Genomic DNA, 24880 nt, shown 5'->3' on the forward strand with positions numbered 1-24880 from the left:
ACTGATATAGGTAGGACACGTGACATCCCGGCAACTTGGAGTAAAAAACAATATCGGAGTTGTCTCGAGATAGCTATGGATATTCATGGCATTATGCTAGTAGCATATCGTCTGTCTCCATTGAATACAGGCCGTTTTAAAAAAAGGACAACAATAATGACATATCCACCAATCCTACAAATAGGCTGGAGCAAGACATCTCGCCGTTCCTCTTTGTGGAAATCTACTCCCATTGTTAGGGCGAAGAGACATGCATCTTGTCAGTATATCCATCATATTTGTTTTGAGCAATACTGTAATTTCCGCCATTGATGGAGTGTCTGGAGAAAACTAGTTTGTCACGTTTTGTTCTTAAGAAATACTCCACGTCTGTATTTCCACAATTTAATTTGGTGTCGTGTTAATACAGACTGTTGTTTACATCTACATTATTGGATTTGTATATACTGTACGCATAACTTGTCAATTCTCCTTTTTTTAAATTTTTATTTAATTTTACCCCCTTTTCTTCCAAATTTCGTGGTATCCAATTGTTTTTAGTAGCTACTGTCTTGTCTCATCGCTACAACTCCCGTACGGGCCCCTATAGAGACGAAGGTTGAAAGTCATGCGTCCTCCGATACACAACCCAACCAAGCCGCACTGCTTCTTAACACAGCGCGCATCCAACCCGGATGCCAGCCGCACCAATGAATTATCCTCTTTCGTTAGCAGCTCAGTGTAGCTACCTCTATCGTGACAGTGCCAGTCACGCAAACCAAGCAAGCGTGCCGTGCACGGGTGCGTGGATCCAATATTCTCCTGGTTCCCAACCCAGCAGCTCGTGGTTGAAGATTTGGATAACGACTCATGGTCTGCGCAATTTGAGTTTGAATAATCATAAGAACCACGGCTCTGCTACCTCGAACACGCCCACCACCAAGACTAGTTCTGGTACAACCGTATCGGTGAACGGGGTCACGGGGAACGTGATTCAGGACGGAGTACCCGACGGTGGCACGAGCAGTAGTGAGGCGAGAATGCAAGGGACGATTAATCCGAAAGGCGATAATAAAATAGAACAGCTATCCGATTTATTGGAGGAAAATATCAACCAGCATCCTGCGGGGAAGGGCAGTAGTGGTGCCGGATTTGTGGGTGGCACTGCATTCGGTAGCTGGAGAGGAAGAGAGAGAGAATACGAATTTGGGAACAGACGGATGAGAGACAACCGAGCGAGCACTTTCGGTTTTAACCGCAGTTTATTGAGTATTAGCTGCAACTCTACGGTGGACGAAACTGGATGCCGTAGAGTTGGTTACACGGACACGCCTTGGAAAACCAGAAACTACACTGCAGGGATTTTGGGGTAAGGAAGGATGCCTGGGGCAGCATAACTGCTCTAACTTGTCATGTTTGAACTGTCTGGCTGACGATTTATTACAGAGTACAGGGAGGGACTTCTGTGTGTTGGCAAGGATTTTCACCAGATAAATTGATCAACATGAGATGATTTCTCATACAGAAGGATCCTACATTGTCTTTTTTTCCTAGCCTGAGTGACCTCTCAAACCACAGATTATCCATTATCTTGACCAGATACCCTAGTGGCCGCTCTAACGATGAAAATAAATGTCCTCAAACATGTAAGGCAGTCCCGAGGAGGAAATATCAGATGGGACCATAGTAGCCAATGTGGATATATCGTAAAAATGTATGTGAACACAAATGTGCTTTTTGGTCTTAATGTAAGGTTAGCATTGTGGCTAGGTGGCTATCACATTTTAATAATAGAAATGTTTATTACTTTTTGGCTGTGGTAACTAGTGACGACCCTTCCTCTCTGCTCAAACTAAATCAGTATGCAGGGTTTATTACTTTTTGGCTGTGGTAACTCGTGACGACCCTTCCTCTCTGCTCAAACTAAATCAGTCAATCAATAACATTTATTTATGAAGCCCTTTGTACATCAGCAGACATCACAACGTGCTCATACACAATACCAGCCCAAAACCCCAAACAGCAAGCAATGCAGATGTACTAGCACAGTGGCTAGGAAAAACTCCCAAGAAAGGCAGAAACCTAGAGAGGAACCAGGCTCTGAGGGGTGGCCAGTCCTCTACTGGCTGTGCCGGTGCAGATTGTGTAAATGGCCATTATGGCTGGATCGTTCATCATAGATGACCAGCAGGGTCAAATAATAAGTGGTTATAGAGGGTGCAACAGGTCAGCACCTCAGGAGTAAATGTCAGTTGGCTTTTCATAGCAGAGCATTCAGAGGTTGAGACAGCAGGTCTGGAATAAGGTAGCAGGTCCAGTGAACAGGTCAGGGTTCCATAGCCACAGGCAGAACAGCAGAAACTGGATTAGCAGCACGACTAGGTGGACTGGGACAGCAAGGAGTCGCAAAGCCAGGTGGTCCTTAGGCATGATCCTAGTGCTCAGGTCCTGAGAGAGAGAGGCTATTGCAGTATAAAGTGCCTTTGGAAAGTATTTAGACCCCTTGACTCTTCCCACATTTTTGTTACGTTACAGCCTTATTCTAAAATGTATTAAATAAAAAATCCTCATCAATCTACACACTAGACAAAGTGAAAACAGGTTGTTAGATTTTTTTTGTGTGCAAATTACAAGACCCTTTTCTATGAGACTCGAAATTGAGCTCAGGTGCATCCTGTTTTGATTGATCATCCTTCCCAATTTTTCTACAACTTGGAGTCCACCTGTGGTAAATTCAATTGCTTGGGCATGATTTGGAAAGGCACACACCTGTCTATATAAGGTCCCACAGTTGACCGTGCATGTCAGAGAAAAAAAACAAGTCATGAGGTCGAAGGCATTGTCCATAGAGCTCCAAAACAGGATTGTGTCGAGGCACAGATCTGGGGAAAGGCACCAAAAAAATGATGCAGAATTGAAGATCTCCAGGAACACAGTGGCCTCCATCATTCTGAAATGCAAGAAGTTTGGAACCATCAAAGACTCTTCTTGGAACTGGCCACCCGGACAAACTGAGCAATCGGGAGAGAAGGGCCTTGGTCAGGGAGGTGACCAAGAACCTGATGGTCACTCTGACATAGCTGGAGTTCCTCTGTGGAGATGGGAGAACCTTCCAGAAGGACAACCATCTCTGCAGCACTCCCCCAATCAGACCTTTATGGTAGTGGCCAGACAGATGCCACTCCTCTGTAAAAGGCACATGACAGAGGAGACATGACATGCTTCAGCAAATTACTGAGTAAAGGGTCTGAATACTTATGTAAATGTGAGATTTCTAGTTTTAATTTCAAAAAAATAATTACAACAAAGCCCCAAAGTTTTTGGTTTGTCATTATTGGCTATTGTGTGTAGATTGAGAGGGGGGGGGGGGCATTTGAATCAATTTTAGAATACGGCTGTAACCTAACAATGGAAAAAGTCAAGGGGTCTGAATACTTTCTGAAGGCACTGTAGATACTGGGAACTGAGACAGGGGGTTGGGGGACAGTGGCAGGATATAACCCCAACCAAGTCTGGACAGGAAGATAATGTAATTGACTCAACCCACTCAAGTCGAGTATAGCGAAAAAAGCCTGGCTAGACATTATACACCACTCCTAGGGACAGCATGGGAGGGTCTTAGGGTCAGAGTTAGAGAATCCCAGTGAAGAGAGGGGAGCCGGCCAGGTAAAGACTGCAAACTAAATTCTTCCACTGCTCTGTCTTTTGAGAAGAAACTAAAGTGTGTGGGTGTGGCGTAGTGTTTGGCTGGAGCAAAGAGTGTGAGTAGCCAGGCAATGTATTTTCTAGCTCATCATTGATAAAGATGACTTTCCCTGAACTTCATATTTCTATTCAGCAGCAGTTGGTTAGAATATGAGCAGTCTTATCAAAAGGCTAGTGCATAGACACATTTTGGCTCATGTGAGTTGAAAGAGTAGGGGTCCACGGTGTTTTCCTCATTAGTTTTCTTCTTCAGAACCTGACCAGGTAGATCTGAACTGGTGCAACACAAGGCTAGACCAGCTCTGATACATTCTAATGCCTCATCTGGTCAACACACCCCTTCTTACTTGACATACTGAGAAGATGATGGTACCTGTGTTAGTCAGTGTAAGGCATGTATTCCTACATTTTCAATGTAAGATTTTATAATAGTTTGGGCTCCATAAATTAGATATTTTATTGATATAATATATAGTTTCAGAATCAGAAATGGGGCCTATACCCAAAACAATTGCAGAGGGCCTATACTATGAGTTTTCAGTTAAACCCACAACTGGACTGAGACCTGTACATGCAGAAACATTCATTTGAACCGTATCTCCTCCTCTACTGTATTTAAAGCCTAGTGTGATGCAGCAGATAGCCTTGTTCCATGCCCCATTGAGGGTTATTCTAAAGCACTTTATTACCCTCTGAATGACGTATTGAAAAGCAGCTGGCTGGGCTGGCACATGTCATGTCCTCCTGGGAATACACACTGCTGCTCTTTAGTATAGTGTCATACTTACCCACTAGTGTATTTATAGTAACTGCTCAGTAATCACAGGCTACATAGTACACTGGCAGACTGAAGGCCACTGCTGGTCTACGCACTGTCGTGCTATGTGATTAGTTTGCTATAATAGAAAATATTACATTTAATAGGTATTTAGCTTACTTGTTTGTCAATAAGCTTGAGACTTGATAAAAATACATTTTAATGAATCCATGTTTCAAGTGTCAAATCTACCAGGGAACCCCTGACTGCATTACTATTGAAGTATTTCAAACATGTTCTAGAACACAACATTCTAACCACGCTGTGTCTCTCTTACTCTGCAGGCTCCATGAGGAGATCCAGGACTTCTATGCCTACATGTCTCCGCGGCCGGAGGAGGAGAAGATGAGGAGGGAGGTGGTGGAGAGGATAGAGTGGGTCATTAAGGACCTTTGGCCCAGTGCTGACGTAAGTCAATCACCTTCACTGTAGTCGGAGATGTAGAGCCATTGACTTCCTTGTCTAGATATTTATTGAATTTCAAATGGTGCAGTAATTCTTATTAGCATGCATACTGATATGATCATTTTATAGCTTATCGTTGTCATGGAGTTTTATATGCAATCTCGTTACTCATGGTGTGAACTTGCTTTGCAGGTTCAAGTATTTGGAAGTTTCAGCACGGGTCTCTATCTACCCACTAGGTAACCTGTCGTTGAATTTCAAGTCCTTTCCTTACTGAAAAAGTATTCATAACCAACTATAACCAGTATTTATCACCAACTTACGCAAAGGAGGAATATAATGTGATTCTTTGTGTTGATGTTGCAGTGACATTGACCTGGTGGTGTTTGTGAAGTTCAGGGAAGGAGACACCCTCCCTCTGTGGAGGTTAGAAGAGGCGCTGAGGAAACACAAAGTGGTGGAGGAGAATTCTGTCAAAGTGCTGGACAAGGCCACGGTAATGGGTAGTCTGTGTTTTGTGTGTCTGTCTGTGGAGGGAAGCCTTGTTAAGTGTGTGTGTGTGTTGTGAACATAATTCTGGACAGGGAATTATCGGTGTATGTATGCCAGTCAAATCTGATCTTGTCTGGTCTTTAGGTGCCAATCATCAAACTGACAGACTCTCTCACGGAGGTCAAAGTTGACATCAGTTTCAACATGAAGAATGCTGTCAAAGCTGCTGCCCTCATCAAAGATTATAAAAAGGTACAATGCTCCCTGTGTGTATGTGTGTGTGTGTCAAATCAAAATGTATTTATTTGTCACATGCTTTGTAAAGAAAAGGTTTAGACTATTAGTGAAATACTTACTGGCCTTTCCCAACAATGCAGAGACAGAAAATTGAGAAATAATAGAAAAGTAATCACATAATAATAATAACTTGGTCATATACAGTGGCTTGTGAAAGTATTCATCCCCCTTGGCATTTTTCCTATTTTGTTGCCTTATAACCTGGAATTAAAATTTATTTTTGGGGGTTTGTATCATTTGATTTGCACAACATGTCTACCACTTTGAAGATGCAATTTGTATTTATTTATTGTGAAACAAACAAGAAATAAGACAACAACAAAAAACAAATTGAGCGTGCATAACTATTCACCCCCCAAAGTCGATACTTTGTAGAGCAACCTTTTGCAGCAATTACAACTGTAACACGGAACCCAAAACGGCTGCGCGCGTGCGCCATTGTGCATACATTTATATTGTCCCCCTACACCAAAAGCGATCACGTCACACAGGTTAAAATATCAAAACAAACTCTGAACCAATTACATTAATTTGGGAACAGGTCGAAAAGCATTAAACATTTATGGCAATTTAGCTAGTTAGCTTGCACTTGCTAGCTAATTTGTCCTATTTAGCTAGCTTGCTGTTGCTAGCTAATTTGTCCTGGGATATAAACATTGAGTTGTTATTTTACCTGAGATGCACAAGGTCCTCTACTCCGACAATTAATCCACACATAAAACGGTCAACCGAATCTTTTCTAGTCATCTCTCCTCTTTCCAGGCTTTTTCATCTTTGAACTTATATGGTGATTGGCATCTAACTTTCATAATATTACGACACCGACCTACAACACAGTTTGTCTTTCAATCACCTACGTGGGTATAACCAATAAAGGCATGTGGGTACCTGCTTCTATAAACCAATGAGGAGATGGGAGAGGCAGGACTTGCAGAGCAGTGTGGGTGCAATAATTGATTAACATAGATTTCTAAATTTATTTTGCAACACTCGCGCACGCTACGTGAGCGGTGTGGTTGGCCTATTAGTCTCTTGGGGTATGTCTCTATAAGCTTGGCACATCTAGCCACTGGGATTTTTGCCCATTCTTCAAGGCAAAACTGCTCCAGCTCCTGCAAGTTGGATGGGTTCCGCTGGTGTCCAGCAATCTTTGTCATACCACAGATTCTCAATTGGATTGAGATCTGGGGTTTGACTAGGCAATTCCAAGACATTTAATGTTTCACCTTAAACCACTAGAGTGTTGCTTTTAGCAGTATGCTTAGGGCCATTGTCCTCCTGGAAGGTGAACCTCCATCCCAGTCTCAAATCTCTGGAAGACTGAAACAGGTTTCCCTCAAGAATATCCCTGTATTTAGCGCCATCCATCATTCCTTCAATTCTGACCAGATTCCCAGTCCCTGCTGATGGAAAAACATCCCCACAGCATGATGCCGCTACCACCATGCTTGGTGTTCTCGGGGTGATGAGAGGTGTGTTGGGTTTGTGCCAGACCACGCGTTTTCCTTGATGGCCAAGAAGCTAAATTTTAGTCTCATCTGACCAGCGTACCATCTTCCATATGTTTGGGGAGTCTCCCACATGCCTTTTGGCAAACACCAAACATGTTTGCTTATTTTTTTCTTTAAGCAATGGCTTTTTCCTGGCCACTTTTCCGTAAAGCCCAGCTCTGTGGTCCTATGGGCAGATACTCCATCTCCGCTGTGGAGCTTTGCACCTCCTTCAGGGTCATCTTTGTTCTCTTTGTTGCCTCTCTGATTAATGCCCTCCATGCCTGGTCTGTGAGTTTTGGTGGGTGGCCCTCTTGTCAGGTTTGTTGTGGTGCCATGTTCTTTCCATTTTTTTTAATAATGGATTTAATGGTGCTCCCTGGGATGTTCAAAGTTTCTGATGTTTTTTTATAACCCAACCCTGATCTGTACTTCTCCATAACTTTGTCCCTGACCTGTTTGGAGAGCTCCTTGGTCTTCATGGTGCCCCTTGATTAGTGGTGTTGCAGACTCTGGGGCCTTTCAGAACAGGTGTGTGTTTTATATATATATATATATTACTGAGATCATGTGACACTTAGATTACACACAGGTGGACTTTATTTAACTAATTATGTGACTTCTGAAGGTAATTGGTTGCACCAGATCTTATTTAGGGGCTTCATAGCAAAGGGGGTGAATACATATGCACGTACCACTTTAAAAAAAAAATTAAACAAGTCATTTTTTTCACTTCACCAATTTGGATTCTTTTGTGTATGTCCATTACATGAAATCCAAATGAAAATCCATTTAAATTACTGGTTGTAAATGCAACAAAATAGGAAAAATGCAAAGGGGATTAATACTTTTGCAAGGCACTGTACAAAGGGTACCAGTACTGAGTTGTGCAGAGGTACGAGGTAATTGAGGTAGATATGTACCTATAACAAGGAATAAAGTGACTAGGCAACAGGATAGATAAACAGTAGCAGCAGCGTGTGAGTCAAAAAGTTAGTGCAATAACGGTCAACATCGATAGTTGGCCTGCTGACTGCAGGAATGTCCATCAGAGAATGTCATGTTAATTTATCTACCATAAGCCGCCTCCAATGTCATTTTAGAGAATTTGGCAGTATATCCAACCGGCCTCCCAACCGCAGACCACGTGTATAGCGTCGTGTGGGCGAGCGGTTTGTTAATGTCAAAGTTGTGAATAGAGTGTCACGTAGTGAGATTATGGCAGGCATAACATACGGTCCACAAACACAATTGAATTTTGTCGATGGCAATTTGAATGCAAAGAAATACCTTGATGAGATCCTGAGGCCCATTTATTTTTTTAAAGGTATCTGGGACCAATGGATGCATATCTGTATTCGAAGTCATGTGAAATCCATAGATTAGGGCCTAATTTATTAATTCCAATTGACTGACTTCCTCATATGAACTGTAACTCAGTAAAATCTTTGAACTTGTTGCATTTTATATATTTTTTTCAGTATATTTGGCAGTCTTCTGGCTTGGGGGTAGAATCTGTTCAGGGTCCTGTTGGTTCCTGATTTGGTGCATCGTTACCGCTTGCCGTGCGGTAGGAAAAGGAACAGTCTATGACTTTGGTAGCTGGAGTCCTCGACAGTGACGTACTGGGCCGTACCAGGGTTTCTGTTAGAAAAAGGTGGTGCCTGACATTTTACCGGCAAAATTTAGATTTACCGGATTCATCTGCATTAGATGGGTAACCTGATTAGAGCGTCCACCCACGGTGCTCAGAATGACAGAAATCACATTTAGATTATGGTAATTCATATTAATAGAACATGCAAGTTGAGGATGCAACGATGTCCTGTCCTTCTTACCGAATTCTGATGTGCTCTTTGAACATGTTAGAATAACTGTCCACGTATTACTTTTACTCAGCCAACAAGACGAGTAACGAAAGAGCAAAATCGCTAGCCTATGTCAATCTACTAGAAGAGTTTAGGCTACATATTCAATTGGTCAGCTTGTCAAGAAAGAAATAGCCTATTCCAAACATACTCTGAGACAGTTGTGGGACGATAGATCCTAAATTCATACAACCAGTAGACCATGGATACATAATTTGTTTTTGTTAAAAAGCAATGAGTGATGCAAGAGGTCAGAACATTTAGCTTAAAATGTTGATAAACATTTGTTTCTTCACATTTATGAGTACAGTAATGCTCACAAGTCAGTAGGCTACATGCGAATGTTCATTCCATAATGCACTTAGGGGGAAAACACTGTTGTCAAAAGGGCACTGCACGGGCCTCCCGAGTGGCGCAGCGGTCTAAGGCACTGCGCTGCAGTGCTAGAGGCATCAATACAGACCCGGATTTTGCTCCAGGGCTGTGTCGGCCGGCCGCGACTGGGAGACCCATGAGGCGGCACACAATTGGCCCAACTTCGTCTGGGTTAGGGGAGTGTTTGGCCGACTGGGAAAATTTGAATTCCAGTCGTTCATCCAACTCGGGAACTCGGTCCCCTTTCCAGAGTTCCGACTACAAGCTGAATATCACTGACGTCATTATTTGACCTCCTATTTCTTTGAGTTCCCAGTTGTCTTGAAAGCACCACAAGATGTTGCTGCAGTGGCTCATGCGCAGTCTGACAGATTCTGCACTCAAAGGAGAATATCTGTATATCTGCGCCAATTTAATTCTACAAAAGTATACAAATTAACCTGTAGACCAATAAGCATGACCAGTTAAATGTATTTCCATCAATGAATAGGCTAAAAAGCATTATTTCGCAATAGCACTTTTTCTTCTTCCAATTTGCCGGTGCCAGTTGTATCCTTCAGCATTTAAATGTTTCCTTGGACAAAAGCCGCTTAACGGAAACCCTGGGCCGTACGCACTACCCTCTGTTAACACCTTGCGGTCGGATGCCAAGCAGTTGCCATACCAAGCGGTATTGCAGCTAGTCACAATGCTATCAATGGTGCAGCTGTAAAACCTTTTGAGGATCTGATGGCTCATGCAAAAATCTTTTCAGCCTCCTGAGGGGGGTGAGGCATTGTCATGCCCTGTTCAGAACTGGTGTTGGTGTGTGTGGACCATGATAGATCCTTAGTGATGTAGACACAGAGGAACTTGAAGCTCTCAACCCGCTCCTCTAAAGCCCCGTCAATGTGAATGGGGGCGTGCTCGGCCCTCCGTTTCCTGTCCACGATCTGCTCCTTTTGTCTTGCTGATGTTGAGAGGTTCTGACCACCTCCCTAAAGGCTGTCTCACCGTTGTCGGTGATCAGTCCTACTACTGTCGTGTCATTAGCAATATTAATGATGGTGTTGGAGTCGTGCGTGGACACTCAGTCATGTGTGAACAAGGAGTACATGAGGGAACTTTGCATGCACCCTTGAGGGGCCCCGGTGTTGAGAGTCAGCATGGCAGATGTGTTGTTGCCTACTCTCACCACCTGGGGGAGGCATGTCAGGAAGTCCAGGATCCAGTTGCAGAGGGAAGTTTTCAGTCCCAGGGTCATGACCTTGGAGGGCACTATGGTGTTGAATGTTGAGCTGTTGTCAATGAACAGCATTTTCACATAGATGTTAGTTTTGTCCAGGTGGGTAGAGGGCAGTGTGGAGTGCAATAGAGATGACATCATCTGTGGATCTGTTGGGGCGGTATGCGAATTGGAGTGGGTCCAGGGTATCTGATGGTGTTGATGTGATCCATTACCAGCCTTCCAAGGCATTTCATGGCTACAGATGTGAGTGTTATGTGCCGATTCATTTAAACAGGTTAGCTTGGCATTCTTGGGCACAGGGACTATGCCGGTCTGTTTGAAACATGCAGGTATTACAGACAGGGACAGGGAGAGGATGATCATGTCAGTGAAGACACTTGCCAGCTGGTCAGTACGTGTCCGTTCTGGTAATCCATCTGGCTCAGCGGCTTTGAATATTAACCTGTTTAAAGGTCTTACATCTCCTACGTAGAGCGTGATCAGAAAGTCGTCCGGAACAGGTGGTGCTCTCATGCATGGTTCAGCATTACATGCCTCGAAATGAGCATGGAAGGCATTTAGCTTATCTTGTAGTATGTGTCTGTTTCTTTCTAATGATTGAGTGTCATCTGAATTTAGGCACAATCCTCATAGTGTGAACTACTCTAAAGTTTTCTCTCCATCTGTTTCTCCTCAGAAATATCCTGTGCTTCCGTACCTGGTGCTAGTCCTGAAGCAGTTCTTATTACAAAGAGACATGAATGAAGTGTTTACAGGAGGCATCAGTTCCTACTGCCTCTTCCTTGTCGCTGTCAGCTTCTTACAGGTGGGTCGGTGCCCATCATCCTTGTATTATTGTCATTGAGAGTATAATCTAGTATTCTAATTAAATGATTATGATGCATTTGTCCGGCCTTTCCTCAACCGTTGAGAGTGAGGAGATATACATTTTGTACCATTGAATAAACTTTATTGATCCCCGAGGGCAAATTGTATTTGTCACCAGCAGCATAGTGTTCTTACTACTACGTGTTCTTACGATGGAAGCAAGTAATAGACTGTAGAGTTTGTGCGTTTCAGCTCCATAGCAGGGAGAACGCCTGCAGTCCCAACGCCAACACTGGTGTCCTACTCATAGAGTTCTTTGAGCTGTACGGCCGCCATTTTAACTACCTGAAGACGGGGATCCGGATCAAGGATGGGGGCTGCTACCTCTCCAAAGACGAGGTCCAGAAGAGCATGCTGGATGGATACAGACCTTCCCTGCTCTACATTGAAGACCCACTGCAGCCAGGTGAGCCCGGGTTCACACCTTTGTAGTTCCTCCTTACTGCATATGCTGGTTACAGTATGGTAGCTAGCTACCTATATGATGCATCTCTGACCTACACCTCTCCCGAGTCCGTACGCGATGAGACAAGACTGTAACTACCAATTAGATACCATGAAATTGGGGAGAAAATGGGGTTAATAAAATTAATTCAATGTAGTGGCTTGTGCTTCTGACTTCTGCCATAAATAAAACATCAGATGCAGTTGTTTTATTGAGATGACGTTTGAGAACTCCTGCAATAAGGACCTGCCAAGTCTGAGCTTGTACCTGACCTTGAGAGTTTGGTGTCTGTCCTGTGTTGTCCAGGTAATGATGTGGGCCGTAGCTCATACGGGGCCATGCAGGTGAAGCAGGTGTTTGAATATGCCTTCATGGTGCTGAGCCACGCTGTGTCGCCCATCGCTAAGTACCACCTCAACAACCACGGCGAGAGGTATTGGGCAGGGCCGGGACACATGGGGAGGGTTACAGTCACATAATTCTGAGTGATGGGTTCGCTGGAGCTGACAGCCAGGAATGGAACTTTGAACAATACAGTGCATTCGGGAAAGTATTCAGACACCTTGACTTTTTCCACATTTTGTTACGCCTTATTCTAAAATGGATTTTTTTAAATGTTTTCCTCTCAACAATCTACACGTGTGTGTGTGAGATTATATATATATATATATATACATATACATATACATATATATATACATATACATATACATATACACATATACATATACATATACATATATATATGTATACAAAAACATACATATATACAAAAACATATTTACATAAGTATTCAGACCTTTTGCTATGAGACTCAATATTGAGCTCAGGTGCATCCTGTTTCCATTGCTCATCCTTGAGATGTTTCTACAACTTGATTGGAGTCCACCTGTGGTAAATTCAATTGATTGGACATGATTTGGAAAGGCACACACCTGTTTATTTAAGGTCTCACAGTTGACAGTGCATGTCAGAGCAAAAACCAAGCCATGACATCGAAGGAATTGTCCATAGAGACAGAATTGTGTTGAGGCAGAGATCTGGGGAAGGGTACCAAAACATTTCTGTAGCATTGAAGGTCCCAAAGAACACAGTGGCCTCCATCATTCTTAAATGGAGAAAGTTTGGAACCACCAAGACTCTTCCTAGAGCTGGCTGGAGGTGACCAATAACCCGATAGTCACTCTGAAAGAGCTCCAGAGTTCCTCCGTTGAGATGGGAGAACCTTCCAGAGGGACAACCATCTCTGCAGCACTCCACCAATCAGGCCTTTATGGTAGAGTGGCCAGACGGAAGCCACTCCACAGTAAAAGGCACATGACAGCCTGCAGTAAAAGGCACCTAAAGACTCTCAGACCATGAGAAACAAGATTCTCTGGTCTAATGAAACCAAGACTGAACTCTTTGGCCTGAATGCCCAGTGTCATGTCTGGAGGAAACCTGGCCCCATCCCTACAGTGAAGAATGGTGGTGACAGCATAATGCTGTGGGGATGTTTTTCAGCGGCAGAGACTGGGAGACAGTCAGGATCAAGGGAAAGATGAAGGAAGTTTCACCTTCCAATAGGACAATGGCCCTAAGCACACAGCCAAGACAACGTGGGAATGGCTTTGGAACAAGTCTCTGAATGGCTGGGCCACTTAAGGACAGAGGCCTGACTTGAACCCGATCAAACATCTCTGGAGAGACCTGAAAATAACTGTGCAGCGACGCTCCCCAGCCAACCTGACAGAGCTTCAGAGGATCTGCAGAGAAGAATGGGAGAAACTTCCCAAATACAGGTGTGCCAAGCTTGTAACATCATACTCAAGGTTGTAATCCATGCCAAAGGTGTTGCAACAAAGTACTGAATACTTAGGTGAATGTCATATTTCAGTATTTTATTTATAATAAATTTGCGAAAGAAATTCTAAACCTGATTTTGCTTTGATATTGTGTGTAGATTGATGGGGAAGGGGGTTGAGGGGTCTGAATACTTTCCCGAATGCACTGTATATTTTCAACAATATTAAGTGGAAAAAAATATTGTGTCCACTGTTCCAACTTGTAGTAATATAAATGATCATGTGTCTTGCAGTATACTGGGCAGAATCATCCGGGTGACCCAGGAAGTTGCTGAATACAGAGACTGGATCACCATGAAGTGGGCTGCCCTATCACTGAACTCCCTGACCTTAAAAGGTAAGGAGAGGAGACATTTTAGAGCCCAATTATAGCGCTATATCAAAACAGTATAAAATTGTCAAACCCCACATTTTTACCCTTCCCCTTTGTCACAGGTAATGTCACGTTGCTGGTGGAGCTTCAGGAGATGGAGGAATGCATCAACAATCTCTCTGAGGAAGGGGCAGAGTCCCCCAGCTCCTCCTCTCCTCCCCCCTCTTCATCATTCTCCTCGCCACATTCTTCATCAGCTAGCTCCAGTGACGCTGTGAGTGCCTTGTGAAACAGAGTTCTCTGTACACACTTTGCTCTTCTGTACACACTTTGCTCTTCTGTACACACTTTGCTCTTCTGCACACACTTTGCTCTTCTGCACACACTTTGCTCTTCTGCACACACTTTGCTCTTCTCCACACACTTTGCTCCTCAAAGTATTCAGACCCCTTGACTTTTTCCACATTTTGTTACGTTACTGCCTTATTCTAAAATTGATAAAATAAAACATTTTCCTCATCAATCTACACACAATAATGACACAGCGAAAACAGGTTTTTAGAAATGTTGCAAATGTATTAAAAAAAAATTGAAATCTTATTTACATAAAATTTTAAAACGATGTAATACATTTTAGAACAAGGCTGCAACATAACAAAATGTGGTAAAAGTCAAGGGGTCTGAATACTCTACGAATGTACTGTATGTATCAAGTGATACAGCCCCAGTGTTGGCCTTTCATTCGCACCTGTGATTTAAAGCTCTAAAATATTTAATCTATCAGAAAGGTCCCTTAGGGGCCTTCTGAGTGGCGCAGTGGTCTAAGGCTGTGCCACTAGAGATTCTGGGTTAGAGTCCAGGCTCTGTCGCAGCTGGCTGCGTCTGGTTGACCCGTCCGGGTTAGGGGAGGGTTTGGCCGGCTGGGATGTCCTTGTCCCATCGCGCAATAGCGACTCTTGGCGCCAGGTGCACAGTGTTTCCTCCGACACATTGGTGCGGCTGGCTCCCGGATTAAGTGGGCATTGTCAAAAGCAGTGCGGTCGGGTTGCGTTTCGGAGGACGCACGGCTCTCGACCTTCGCCTCTCCCGAGTCCGTACGCGACAAGACTTTTAACTACCAATTGGATACCACGAAATCGGGGAGAAACCGGGGTTAATAAAAAGAAAGGTCCCTTAGGTAATCTACCCTTTCATGCGTTAAAACATTGAGATGCCTGTCGTTAAATCATATTTTGCCCTCGCTCGATTGGTTGCTATGATCCATCCAGGATTCGGATGGAGTCTGCTGTAAACCGGTGACCTCGACGCGGGGTAGGCGAGGCTCATCTGCACCCAGTGCTGGATTGACCAATCACAGGGATACAAGTTTCTCTTCCAGCAACCACGTAAGCCAGTCGAGCAAGGTAGGTGACTATAACAGACACGTTATAGTGTTAAATTACCATACATCAAATTATGATGTCACACTAAATGTTGTTCCAAGGAAAAATGGGACAGTAAAGTTAATCTTACCCTATATGTTTTCCTGGCAACAGGTGGACAGAGCGAGTTTGATGTCTTGTCAGAACAGCAATGCCAACATACAGCCAAGCACAGGAACAGGACAGTCATCAGGCAGCAACAGCAAGAGCCACCGAGACAGAAAGCAGAGCTGTCCTGGCAGGAGGAGGAAACTCCAGCCAAAGCGCCAATGTAAACCTGTAGTGCAGGACCTCTGTAGATAGAGGACGCTATGTCACGGAACTCAACTCCACTCTCTGCCGCTGAAACGGGAGGATCGAGGCAATCTTACCAGGGCTTTTGGTAGTGATATTTTTTAAGCCAAGTTGGAAGGAGATTTCTCCTATTTCTGTCAGTTGAAAGGGCAGATTGACTTCGACCTCGTCTTGAGGGTATAGTCTTTCTGTAATATGAATATGGAGGAAGGTTGTCAAGCCTGAACTTTAGCATTGGCAGTACACCCTGGTTTATTGGACTAGCAGTTAGTTGGGTCTCTATTACATACTGGCAATTCAACTTTACAGCAGAAATTACAAGGAAAAATGTATGGTTAAACTGTGGATATTGTAACTATATTGGGTCAAATGTTTGCACTGACAAAACGAGTCATTGAACATTTAAGCTTTTCAGCAACTCCTTCGTTTGTGATTTTCAAAAGGCAAAATGGTGGGGAAAGGAAGAAAAAATTACAATGATTAGGGATTGTAATATTATTTATTTTTTAATAAGCTGAATGAATATGGTTTTGCCATCTCTTGTGGACTGGGCCAAGTGTGGGTTCTATGTGGCAACTCCAACCATCAGCAGAATACATCCTTGAGTTGCTACAGCCCAAATGGACCCGTTTCCTTGCATAATGGGGATGATTTTTGTAATGATCTGTTCAATGGCTATTTCACAATACTGTTTAATCGCGTAATGGCGAACAGTTTCATGTTCCTACTGGTAGACTAGACAATATCTGTAGTTTGCAAACTTCCTAATATGAAAATATCAGTACTCAACTATTTTGCCTATTACAAAATGATTTGTATTTGTTTCTGTATTGATTTTTGTAGTATATTTATATGAATCTATAATGTGAAGGGGGTATGCATGGAACGCTTAGGTAAGAGCCCGTATGCCTGTTTAAGAGATGGTTGTGATGCACATTTTGTACTGAATATCTCAGACAGGCTGTGTCCTAATAGTCATACAATTTCCTTAACTTATCTGGGCTGGAAGGTGTCCAACACTTTGCTTTCTCTTCCTGTCTAGGCCTTAGCCCTTTAGCGTTCACAGATCTAAATGGATTGGACTAAATGTAAGCAATATGGTGATCTCCTAGCTGAGGCTGAGTGCAGCTTTTGCCAAGTTGCTTTCATTCATCCAATCCTTTCAGATCCATAAAAAGAATATGGGCCTAAATTTGACATTACAAATATATTTTCATAATGTTTGCTCGTAACTTTGCTCGTAACTGTATTTATTTAAGTTACTGAATGTTTAGACGGCACTTTTTCTGTTGTGGAAATGCCACCATATAAGGGTGGGGCCGGGCCACTGCCTGTCCTGGAGTTAGCAAGTCTCTTTGACATCTCTCTCCACGATTTAATACGTTCCCAAAATTTCTCCTATACAGTTCAGTTGTATCCAGACATTTGTTCCAACCTTCAAGATACTTTTGTATATAAAGTGTATGTGGACACTCCTTCAAATTACTGGCTTTGGCTATTTCAGCTACATCTGTTGCTGAAGTGTATAAAATTGAGCACACAGCCATACAATCGCCATTGTCGTGTCTTCACTATCATTAAACTGAATACTTTGTTTTTATCAAAGATTCTCTAATTAGTTACTCGATTAAACTGAATAATCATGTAACTAATTAACTAGGAAGTTGGGGCACCAAGGAAAGTATTCAGATTACAAAGTTATAATTTCCCAATATAACCTTTCAGATATTTTCATATCTGATCAATAGTCTTATGATTAATGATTTATTTACTTTACCTCACGTTAGTCTCATTCCAAATGTCGTAAATTGTTGGTTATCTGCACGAACCCAATTCTTCACTATGAGTCATCCATACATCAATTGTCTTAAATTCTTTATTTATTACTAACTAAGTAATTAACATAAATGCATAAACAAACAGTAAATATGGTTACATGAAATGATAGATTGTGCCCTAGTGGGCTAAACCGGCATGGCGGCTTGTTTGACAAAAGGGGAGTGGGGTTTTTACCAAGAAGTCACTACCGAGTTAATTATAACAATTAAAATGCTAATCCTTTACACATGAACACTCACTCATGTGAACAATTGCAATCAATATATATATTTACGCTCAGTGTGTCGTCTTGATCACTGGTGAAAAGTATTTTGTAGAATTGTCCGTCTCTCCCTCTCTCTGTCTTGGTTAGAGGGGATAGTTTAAAGTGACATTCATTATAGAATGAATGTTTCGGCGGTTGTCGTTCTTCGCGTTCAATGATGCCGAATTCCTAGCTGCAGACTAGTAAGCAATATCAATTGACTTGTTCTTATTATGTCGGTATCAATAGTCTTAAGTTTAACCACGTGGTATGTTTAAAAGATTCTACAACCTTTAGCCATCTCGTAATTGAGGTAAGCTTGGTCTGGTGATAATTTCTCAAAGTTGGGTTTTATTGGGAATGGCAGAAAAGGGCTGTCCCAGGATGTCTAACCCTAACTGGGCTCAGGGCCGGTCCAGGATGTCTGACCCGAACTGGGCTCAGGGGCGGTCCTCTGATTTAGTTAAAATCAAAAGGGAATTGTATTTTTCTTCATTAAACGGTCCACAATCATATTACACAATTATACAAACAGTATCATACTCACTCATTCATCTCATACAACGATTAGACGTAAACCTCATATCTGAGGCTATTGTATAAACAGTGTTATGGTAATGTGGCCACACCGTCTCTCTTGAGCTTCCCAAGTTGTGCCAAACGCACCAGTTCGTAGCTGGATTCTTCACCGGTCTTTTACACTTTCTCTGGAACATGACATTTGTTTGTACCTCAAGTTCTGTGAGGTGGAAGGATTTCCTTTGTCTCCATGAAAAACTACTCTATAACTGTGTCCATGAGGTCTTCTCAGGAATTTACGACCTCTGACCACAGCAGTCTGGTTGTAGAAGCAGAGAGCGGGGGATGGTGCTCGCTGTACTCAAAGAGGGCAACGTCATGACACCATAGACAAACATTGGCAGATGAATGGCCTTACTTGAGCTCAGTGACTTTCATCATGGAACCGGAATAGGAGGCCACCTTTACAAGAAGTCAGTTCATCACATTTCTGCCCTGCTAGAGCTGACCCGGTCAACTGTAAGTGCTTTTATTGTGAAGTGGAAATGTCTAGGAGCAACAATGGCTCAGCCGCGAAGTGGTAGGTCACACAAGCTCACAGAACAGGACAGCCAAGTGCTGTAGCACGTAGAAATCGTCTGTCCTTGGTTGCAACACTCACTACCGAGTTCCAAACTGCCTCTGGAAGCAACGTCAGCGCAAGAGCTGTTCGTCGGGAGCTTCATGAAATGGGGTTCCATGGCCGAGGAGCCGCACACAAGCCTATGATCACAATGCCAAGCGTCGGCTGGAGTGTTGTAAAACTTGCCGCCAATGGACTCTGGAGCAGTGGAAACACGTTCTCTGGAGTGATGAATCATGCTTCACCAACTGGCAGTGGGATCGACAGATCTGGGTTTGGCGGATGCCAGGAGAACGCTCCCAGCCCCATTGCATAGTGGCAACTGTAAAGTTTGGTGGAAAAGGACTAATGTCCTGGGGTTGTTTTTCATTGTTTGGGCTAGTCTCCTTAGTTCCAGTGAAGAGAAATCTTAATGCTACAGCATGCAATGACATTCTAGACAATTCTGTGCTTCCAACTTGTGTGGCAACGGTTTTGGGAAGGCCCTTTGTTTCAGCATGACAATGCCCTCGTGCACAAAGCGAGGTCCATACAGAAATAGTTTGTTGAGATTGGTGTGGAAGAACTTGACTGGCCTGCACAGAGCCCTGACCTCAAACCCCTCAAACATCCTTGGGATGAATTGGAACGCCGTCTGCGAGCCAGGCCTAATCGCCCAACATCAGTGTCCGACCTCACTAATGCTCGTGGCTGAATGGAAGCAAGTCCCTGGAGCAATGTTCCAACATCTAGTGGAAAGCCTTCCCAGAAGAGAGACATCTATTTATTATAGCAGTAGAGGGGGACCAACACCATATCAATGCCCATGATTTTGGAAAGAGATGTATGACGAGCAGGTGTCCACATACTTTGTCATGTAGTGTAGCTTGTTATAATATGGATCAATGAGAGGATGTTGTGAAATAAATTACATTTCCCAGTCTGTAGCTGTTATTGTGTAAAGTACTACCGCTCTGAACCATTGAGTTCTTCAAACTTCTTTATTCTATGCAATTAGAATAGAACAAACGATGACTAAACAATGTTTTGTTCACTGAAAATGTATTTGATGTGCTCACTGCTCATTCATTTCAACACTGAATTTGTTTTTTTTTCGGGCAGCATCTTAATAATGCATCTTAATTTAACAAAATGCTTAAATTTGATAAAAAATATTTATTCAGTATGTTTATATCATTGCCTAATGTCTATGCCAATTCAAAACCAGTCAACATTTCATGCAAAACAAAAAGTCACTTTCCAACCAATTTGAAATGGAATAGGAAAACATGTTCATTTTATTGCTCTGAACCTTTTTGTTTCGTTGAATGTCATTTTGTTTTGTTTTTCTCCTCATTCTCAACAGGAAATGTACAATTCCTTCATTGAATTGTATTTTCATATTATTCACATTGATAGTTTTCATTTAGCTAATTCTATTTTGGTGGAATGTAGATGAATGAATATATATGAGTGTGTGTGTCTGTGTACACACACACAGTACCAGTCAAAAGACACCTACTCATTCAAGGGTTTTTCTTTATTTTGACTATTTTCTACATTGTAGAATAATAGTGAAGACATCAAAACCATGAAATAAAACATGGAATCATGTAGTAACCAAAAAAGTGTTAAACAAATCAAAATATATTTTTATATTTTATAAATTATATATTTTATATTTTATAAAGTAGCCACCCTTTGCCTTGATGACAGCTTTGCACTCTCTTGGCATTCTTTCAACCATCTTCATGAGGTAGTCACCAAGAATGCATTTCAATTAACAGGTTAATTTGTGGGATTTCTTCCTTTGTTAATGCTTTTGAGATCGGAATGGTATACAGAAGATAGCCCTATTTGGTAATAGACCAATCCATATTATGGCAAGAACAGCTCAAATAAGCGAAGAGAAACGACAGTCCATCATTACTTTAAGACATGAAGGTCAGTCAAGAATTTCAAAAGTTTCTTCAAGTGCAGTTGCAAAAACCATCAAGCGCTATGATAAAACTGGCTCTCATGAGGACTGCCACAGGAATGGAAGACCCAGAATTACCTCTGCTGCAGAGGATAAGTTCATTAGAGTTAACTGCACCTCAGATTGCAGCCCAAATAGATTGCAGCCCAGCTTCACAGAGTTGAAGTAACAGACACATCTCAACATCAACTGTTCAAAGGAGACTGCGTGAATCCGACCTTCATGGTCAAATTGATGCAAAGGAACAACCACTAAAGGACACCAATAAGAAGAAGAGACTTCCTTGGTCCAAGAAAGACAAGCAATAGCCATTAGACCGGTGGAAATCTGTCCAAATTTGAGATTTTTGGTTCCAACGGCCGAGTCTTTGTAAGATGCAGAGTATGTGAATGGATGATCTCCGCATGGGTGGCTCCCACCGTGAAGCATGGAGGAGGAGGTGTGATGGTGATACTGTAGGGGATTTATTTAGAAGGCACACTTAACCAGCATGGCTAACACAGCATTCTGCAGTGATACGCCATCACATCGGGTTTGCACTTAGTGAGACTATCATTTGATTTTCAACAGGACAATAACCCAACACACTTCCAGGCTGTGTAAGGGCTATTTGACCAAGAAGGACAGTGATCAGATGACCTGGCCTCCACAATCCCCCAACCTCCACCCAATTGAGATGGTTTGGGATGAGTTGGACCGCAGAGTGAAGAAAAAGCAGCCAACAAGTGCTCGGCATATGTAGGAACTAATTCAAGACTGTTGGAATGGCATTCCTCATGAAGCTGGTTGAGAGAATGCCAGGAGTGTTCAAAACTGTCATCAAGGCAAAGGGTGGCTACTTTGAAGAATCTTAAATATAAAATATATTTTGATTTAACACTTTTTTGGGGTACTATATGATTCCATATGTGTTATTTCATAGTTGTGATGTATATACCATTACTCTACAATGTAGAAAATAGTATAAATAAAAACCCTTGAATGAGTTGTTGTGTCTACACTTTTGATTGATACTTATATATATGTTAAGACCCTGGTGGTGTAAGTGGGAAAATGTAAATTGTATCTTTCATTATTAAAATACAGTTTTGAAAGAAAACAGTTGGGTGGGGCAGGGGGATATGTCTGCATTTACATGTTCAAAAGAGTGCTCCAACATAAATGTTATTGAAAAGACCCTTGAATTGGAATTTCTACTTCCTGAATTGATTGAATTTAAATGGAATTGGCTCAACCCTGGTAAAGAAGGCTAGGTCTAGAATTCCTGAATAAAGTCTATACTTTAAAGGACATGTTCTCCCCAGTGGAAGTGTTTGCACAACCCCTATTGATGTCATTGGATAATTTAAAGTTGTGCATGCTTATCTCAACTGAATCAGGCCTAGGTAAACTCCTGCACCACCAACTCCTTAAGGGAGCGAAAAGACACCAGTCCCCTCTCTGCATCCCTAACTTGAACCAACTCCTCCTGCAGCTGAGCCACAGGTCGCCCTAACTGGTATCCCAGATCCACCATCATCTCCAGCAGTGGCCCTCTATAGCGCTTCAGCCCATAGCGCCTTACCGTGGGCAGCGCCCTCTGGCCCATGGTGAACGCAGACTCCGGCTCTTCCAGGTCTCTCTGGCACACTGTGAGGGCACACAGCGTAGGCACCAGCAGAACAGGACTCTGCCACCCTCCCATCTTCTCCTGAAGCTCCAGGACAGTCTCTAGTAGAGCGACAGCTGGCCCAAACTGCCCTGATCGGAGAAGGCCATGCGCTCGTCTTTGCTCGGGCTCAGTGAAGAAATCCAGGAAGTGGTGGGAATGTCGGACGCAACGGACTGCATAGAGCTGGGCCAGGTAGTCCCGCAGAGCCAGGCGGCGTTCCCAGATGGTCTCGGGGTTAAAATTTCCAGTTAGGAGTTTCCGGGGAAGTATGACCTCCTCAAGCTCCTCGCTGAAGTCTTCAAGGAGCTGCTGGTGGAGGTGGACGAAGTCGCTATAGCGACGCTCGACAGACACGCGCTTGGAGTCGTAGCTGCCTGACCGGATCAACACGATCTGGTACACCTGGAGAACACAGGAACATTGGGACAAACTTCTAACTTAGAAAACCTCATATCTTGCAACTTTATTATTAAAACTCACTCGACTATCTTCCAATAAAAGACAATAAAATATGGAATTGTCTTTCCTGCAACACTGACTAACTACGTTGAAGAATTCACAAAGTATGTTTTTCCGTGCCCTAAACTATATGCCAGGGATCATCAACTAGACTCAGCGCTGCTTTTTTCTTGAGCGGATAGTCAAGGGGCAGAACATAGAGTAATTATAAATCATTTGTACTCTGCAAATTGACACAAGCCTAAACAGATTATTGTGTTTGACAAAAACATAATTTCCAACCTTGATTACATTGGTACACAATCTCATATGCTTCTATTTCTGAGTGGAACATTTTGAGGTGAATTCTTAGTCATTTTACAGCCGTTTATGTCCAAAAACTAGATCCAATTTTAGAAATTGGGCATAGAAAACTTTGGGAGGGGGTCAAATAAATTGAATTTGGACTGCGGACCGCCAGTTGACAATCTTTGCTGTATGCTGTACATAAAATAGAGCTCACAACGTATTTGGACAAGTGCTGCGCTATGGTGCGTGCAGAAGGAATCTCAAACAACAGCTTGACCGGCTTCAGTCTGTGCTTCACCGCGCCCCAGTGCTGCTGCAGCTCTTTGGTGGTCATACAGGATGAACTGGGGCCTGGACACAGGTCATACACACACGCGCCTATGTACAGAGTAGACAGACAGGCAGACAGACACAATGAAAATGTCATATTACTGTTTACACAAGCAGAGTCAAACACATGCCTTGCTTAGCTACTTATTTAAAGTACCATTTGAAAGAAAATTACTGAAAGCAACCAGGTGCCTCTTACCCTGTTGATGTGAATCCTCAAGGTCCAGGCTCTCAGCTGTGGCTTCAGGGTATGGACCATTGGACTGTTGGATCCCTGTGTTCTCTTGTGGCACTGCCCTCTCCGCCATCCGGGCTTGTCAGCATACAGTAATAGTTCTGGGGAAGATGATTGAAATACTCAGTCGGAAATCAGCTGCTAGCTCTGCACAAACAAGCGCACACAAACACACACTCGGTATAACTAAGGTTGTTGACATGCCCTGTTTGAAAAAATAAATGAAAAAATACAGAAAGAGGGAGTGTGTGAATATATAGTAGTACACGCAAGACTGAAGCAAGAGAAAGCAGAGAGACCAATGGGGAAGTGAAACTGTAGTGCAGTGGGGGGATGGTGGGAAGGGTGTGTGTAATGATGAGTTTGGCCAATCTAACCACCATCTCTGTACTTCCCCATACATGTACTGTATTTTTCTGTCTGTTAATGGTTGATGTGAACTATGGCTGAATCTCAATAGTCTTAACAGGCATCCTATCCTCGTCTCCTGGTCTTGTATCTGTCATCTGCACTGACCTGATAAACATCGGACAGAAGAAAGCATGTCGCTTCACTATAAGAAATTCCCCTGTCATATCTTCTCTTTTTCTTCTATGATATCATGGCGGTCCGCAAACAATCGTTTAAGTGCATGCTGCTGCCTACTGTGCTGGAATGTACAATCAATCATGATCTGCTCAATTCTGTACTGCCATGAAAATAAAATAAAGACCAAATAAATCCCTACTAATTTCTTCGTATTTACATAAGTATTCAGACCCTTTGCTCTGAGACTCGAAATAGAGCTCAGGTGCATCCTGTTTCCATTGATCATCCTTGAGATGTTTCTATAACTTGATTCGAGTCCACCTGTGGTAAATTTAACTGACTGGACATGTTTGGAAAGGCACATACCT

The 24880-nt window shown here is 42.8% G+C and overlaps 2 protein-coding genes across 2 annotated transcripts in view; one reads left to right on the forward strand and one right to left on the reverse strand.

The window, feature by feature from the left end:
- The window catches only part of mphosph6 (M-phase phosphoprotein 6), a 35440-nt gene extending 11161 nt beyond the window's left edge, over window positions 1-24279 (reverse strand). Inside the window, exons 1-3 of the mRNA XM_064929384.1 lie at window positions 23949-24279; window positions 23634-23797; window positions 22586-23074 (exon numbers count right to left, since the gene is read on the reverse strand). Coding sequence (XP_064785456.1) covers window positions 22586-23074; window positions 23634-23797; window positions 23949-24057 — 762 coding nt within the window. The 5' untranslated portion in view covers window positions 24058-24279. The remainder of the gene's footprint in view (window positions 1-22585; window positions 23075-23633; window positions 23798-23948) is intronic.
- Window positions 612-20449, forward strand: LOC135509066 (terminal nucleotidyltransferase 4B-like). Its single transcript, XM_064929383.1, has 12 exons — window positions 612-1348; window positions 4786-4909; window positions 5099-5145; window positions 5273-5402; window positions 5543-5650; window positions 11333-11461; window positions 11716-11929; window positions 12275-12401; window positions 14046-14149; window positions 14248-14399; window positions 15394-15528; window positions 15661-20449. Exons 1-12 carry the CDS (start codon window positions 675-677, stop codon window positions 15847-15849), a joined length of 2133 nt encoding a protein of 710 aa, XP_064785455.1. The 5' UTR covers window positions 612-674; the 3' UTR covers window positions 15850-20449.
- Window positions 24280-24880: the final 601 nt, after the last annotated feature.

The sequence above is a fragment of the Oncorhynchus masou genome, chromosome 22 (assembly GCF_036934945.1).
Source record: "Oncorhynchus masou masou isolate Uvic2021 chromosome 22, UVic_Omas_1.1, whole genome shotgun sequence".
In the NCBI taxonomy this organism is placed as follows: Eukaryota; Metazoa; Chordata; class Actinopteri; order Salmoniformes; family Salmonidae; genus Oncorhynchus; species Oncorhynchus masou.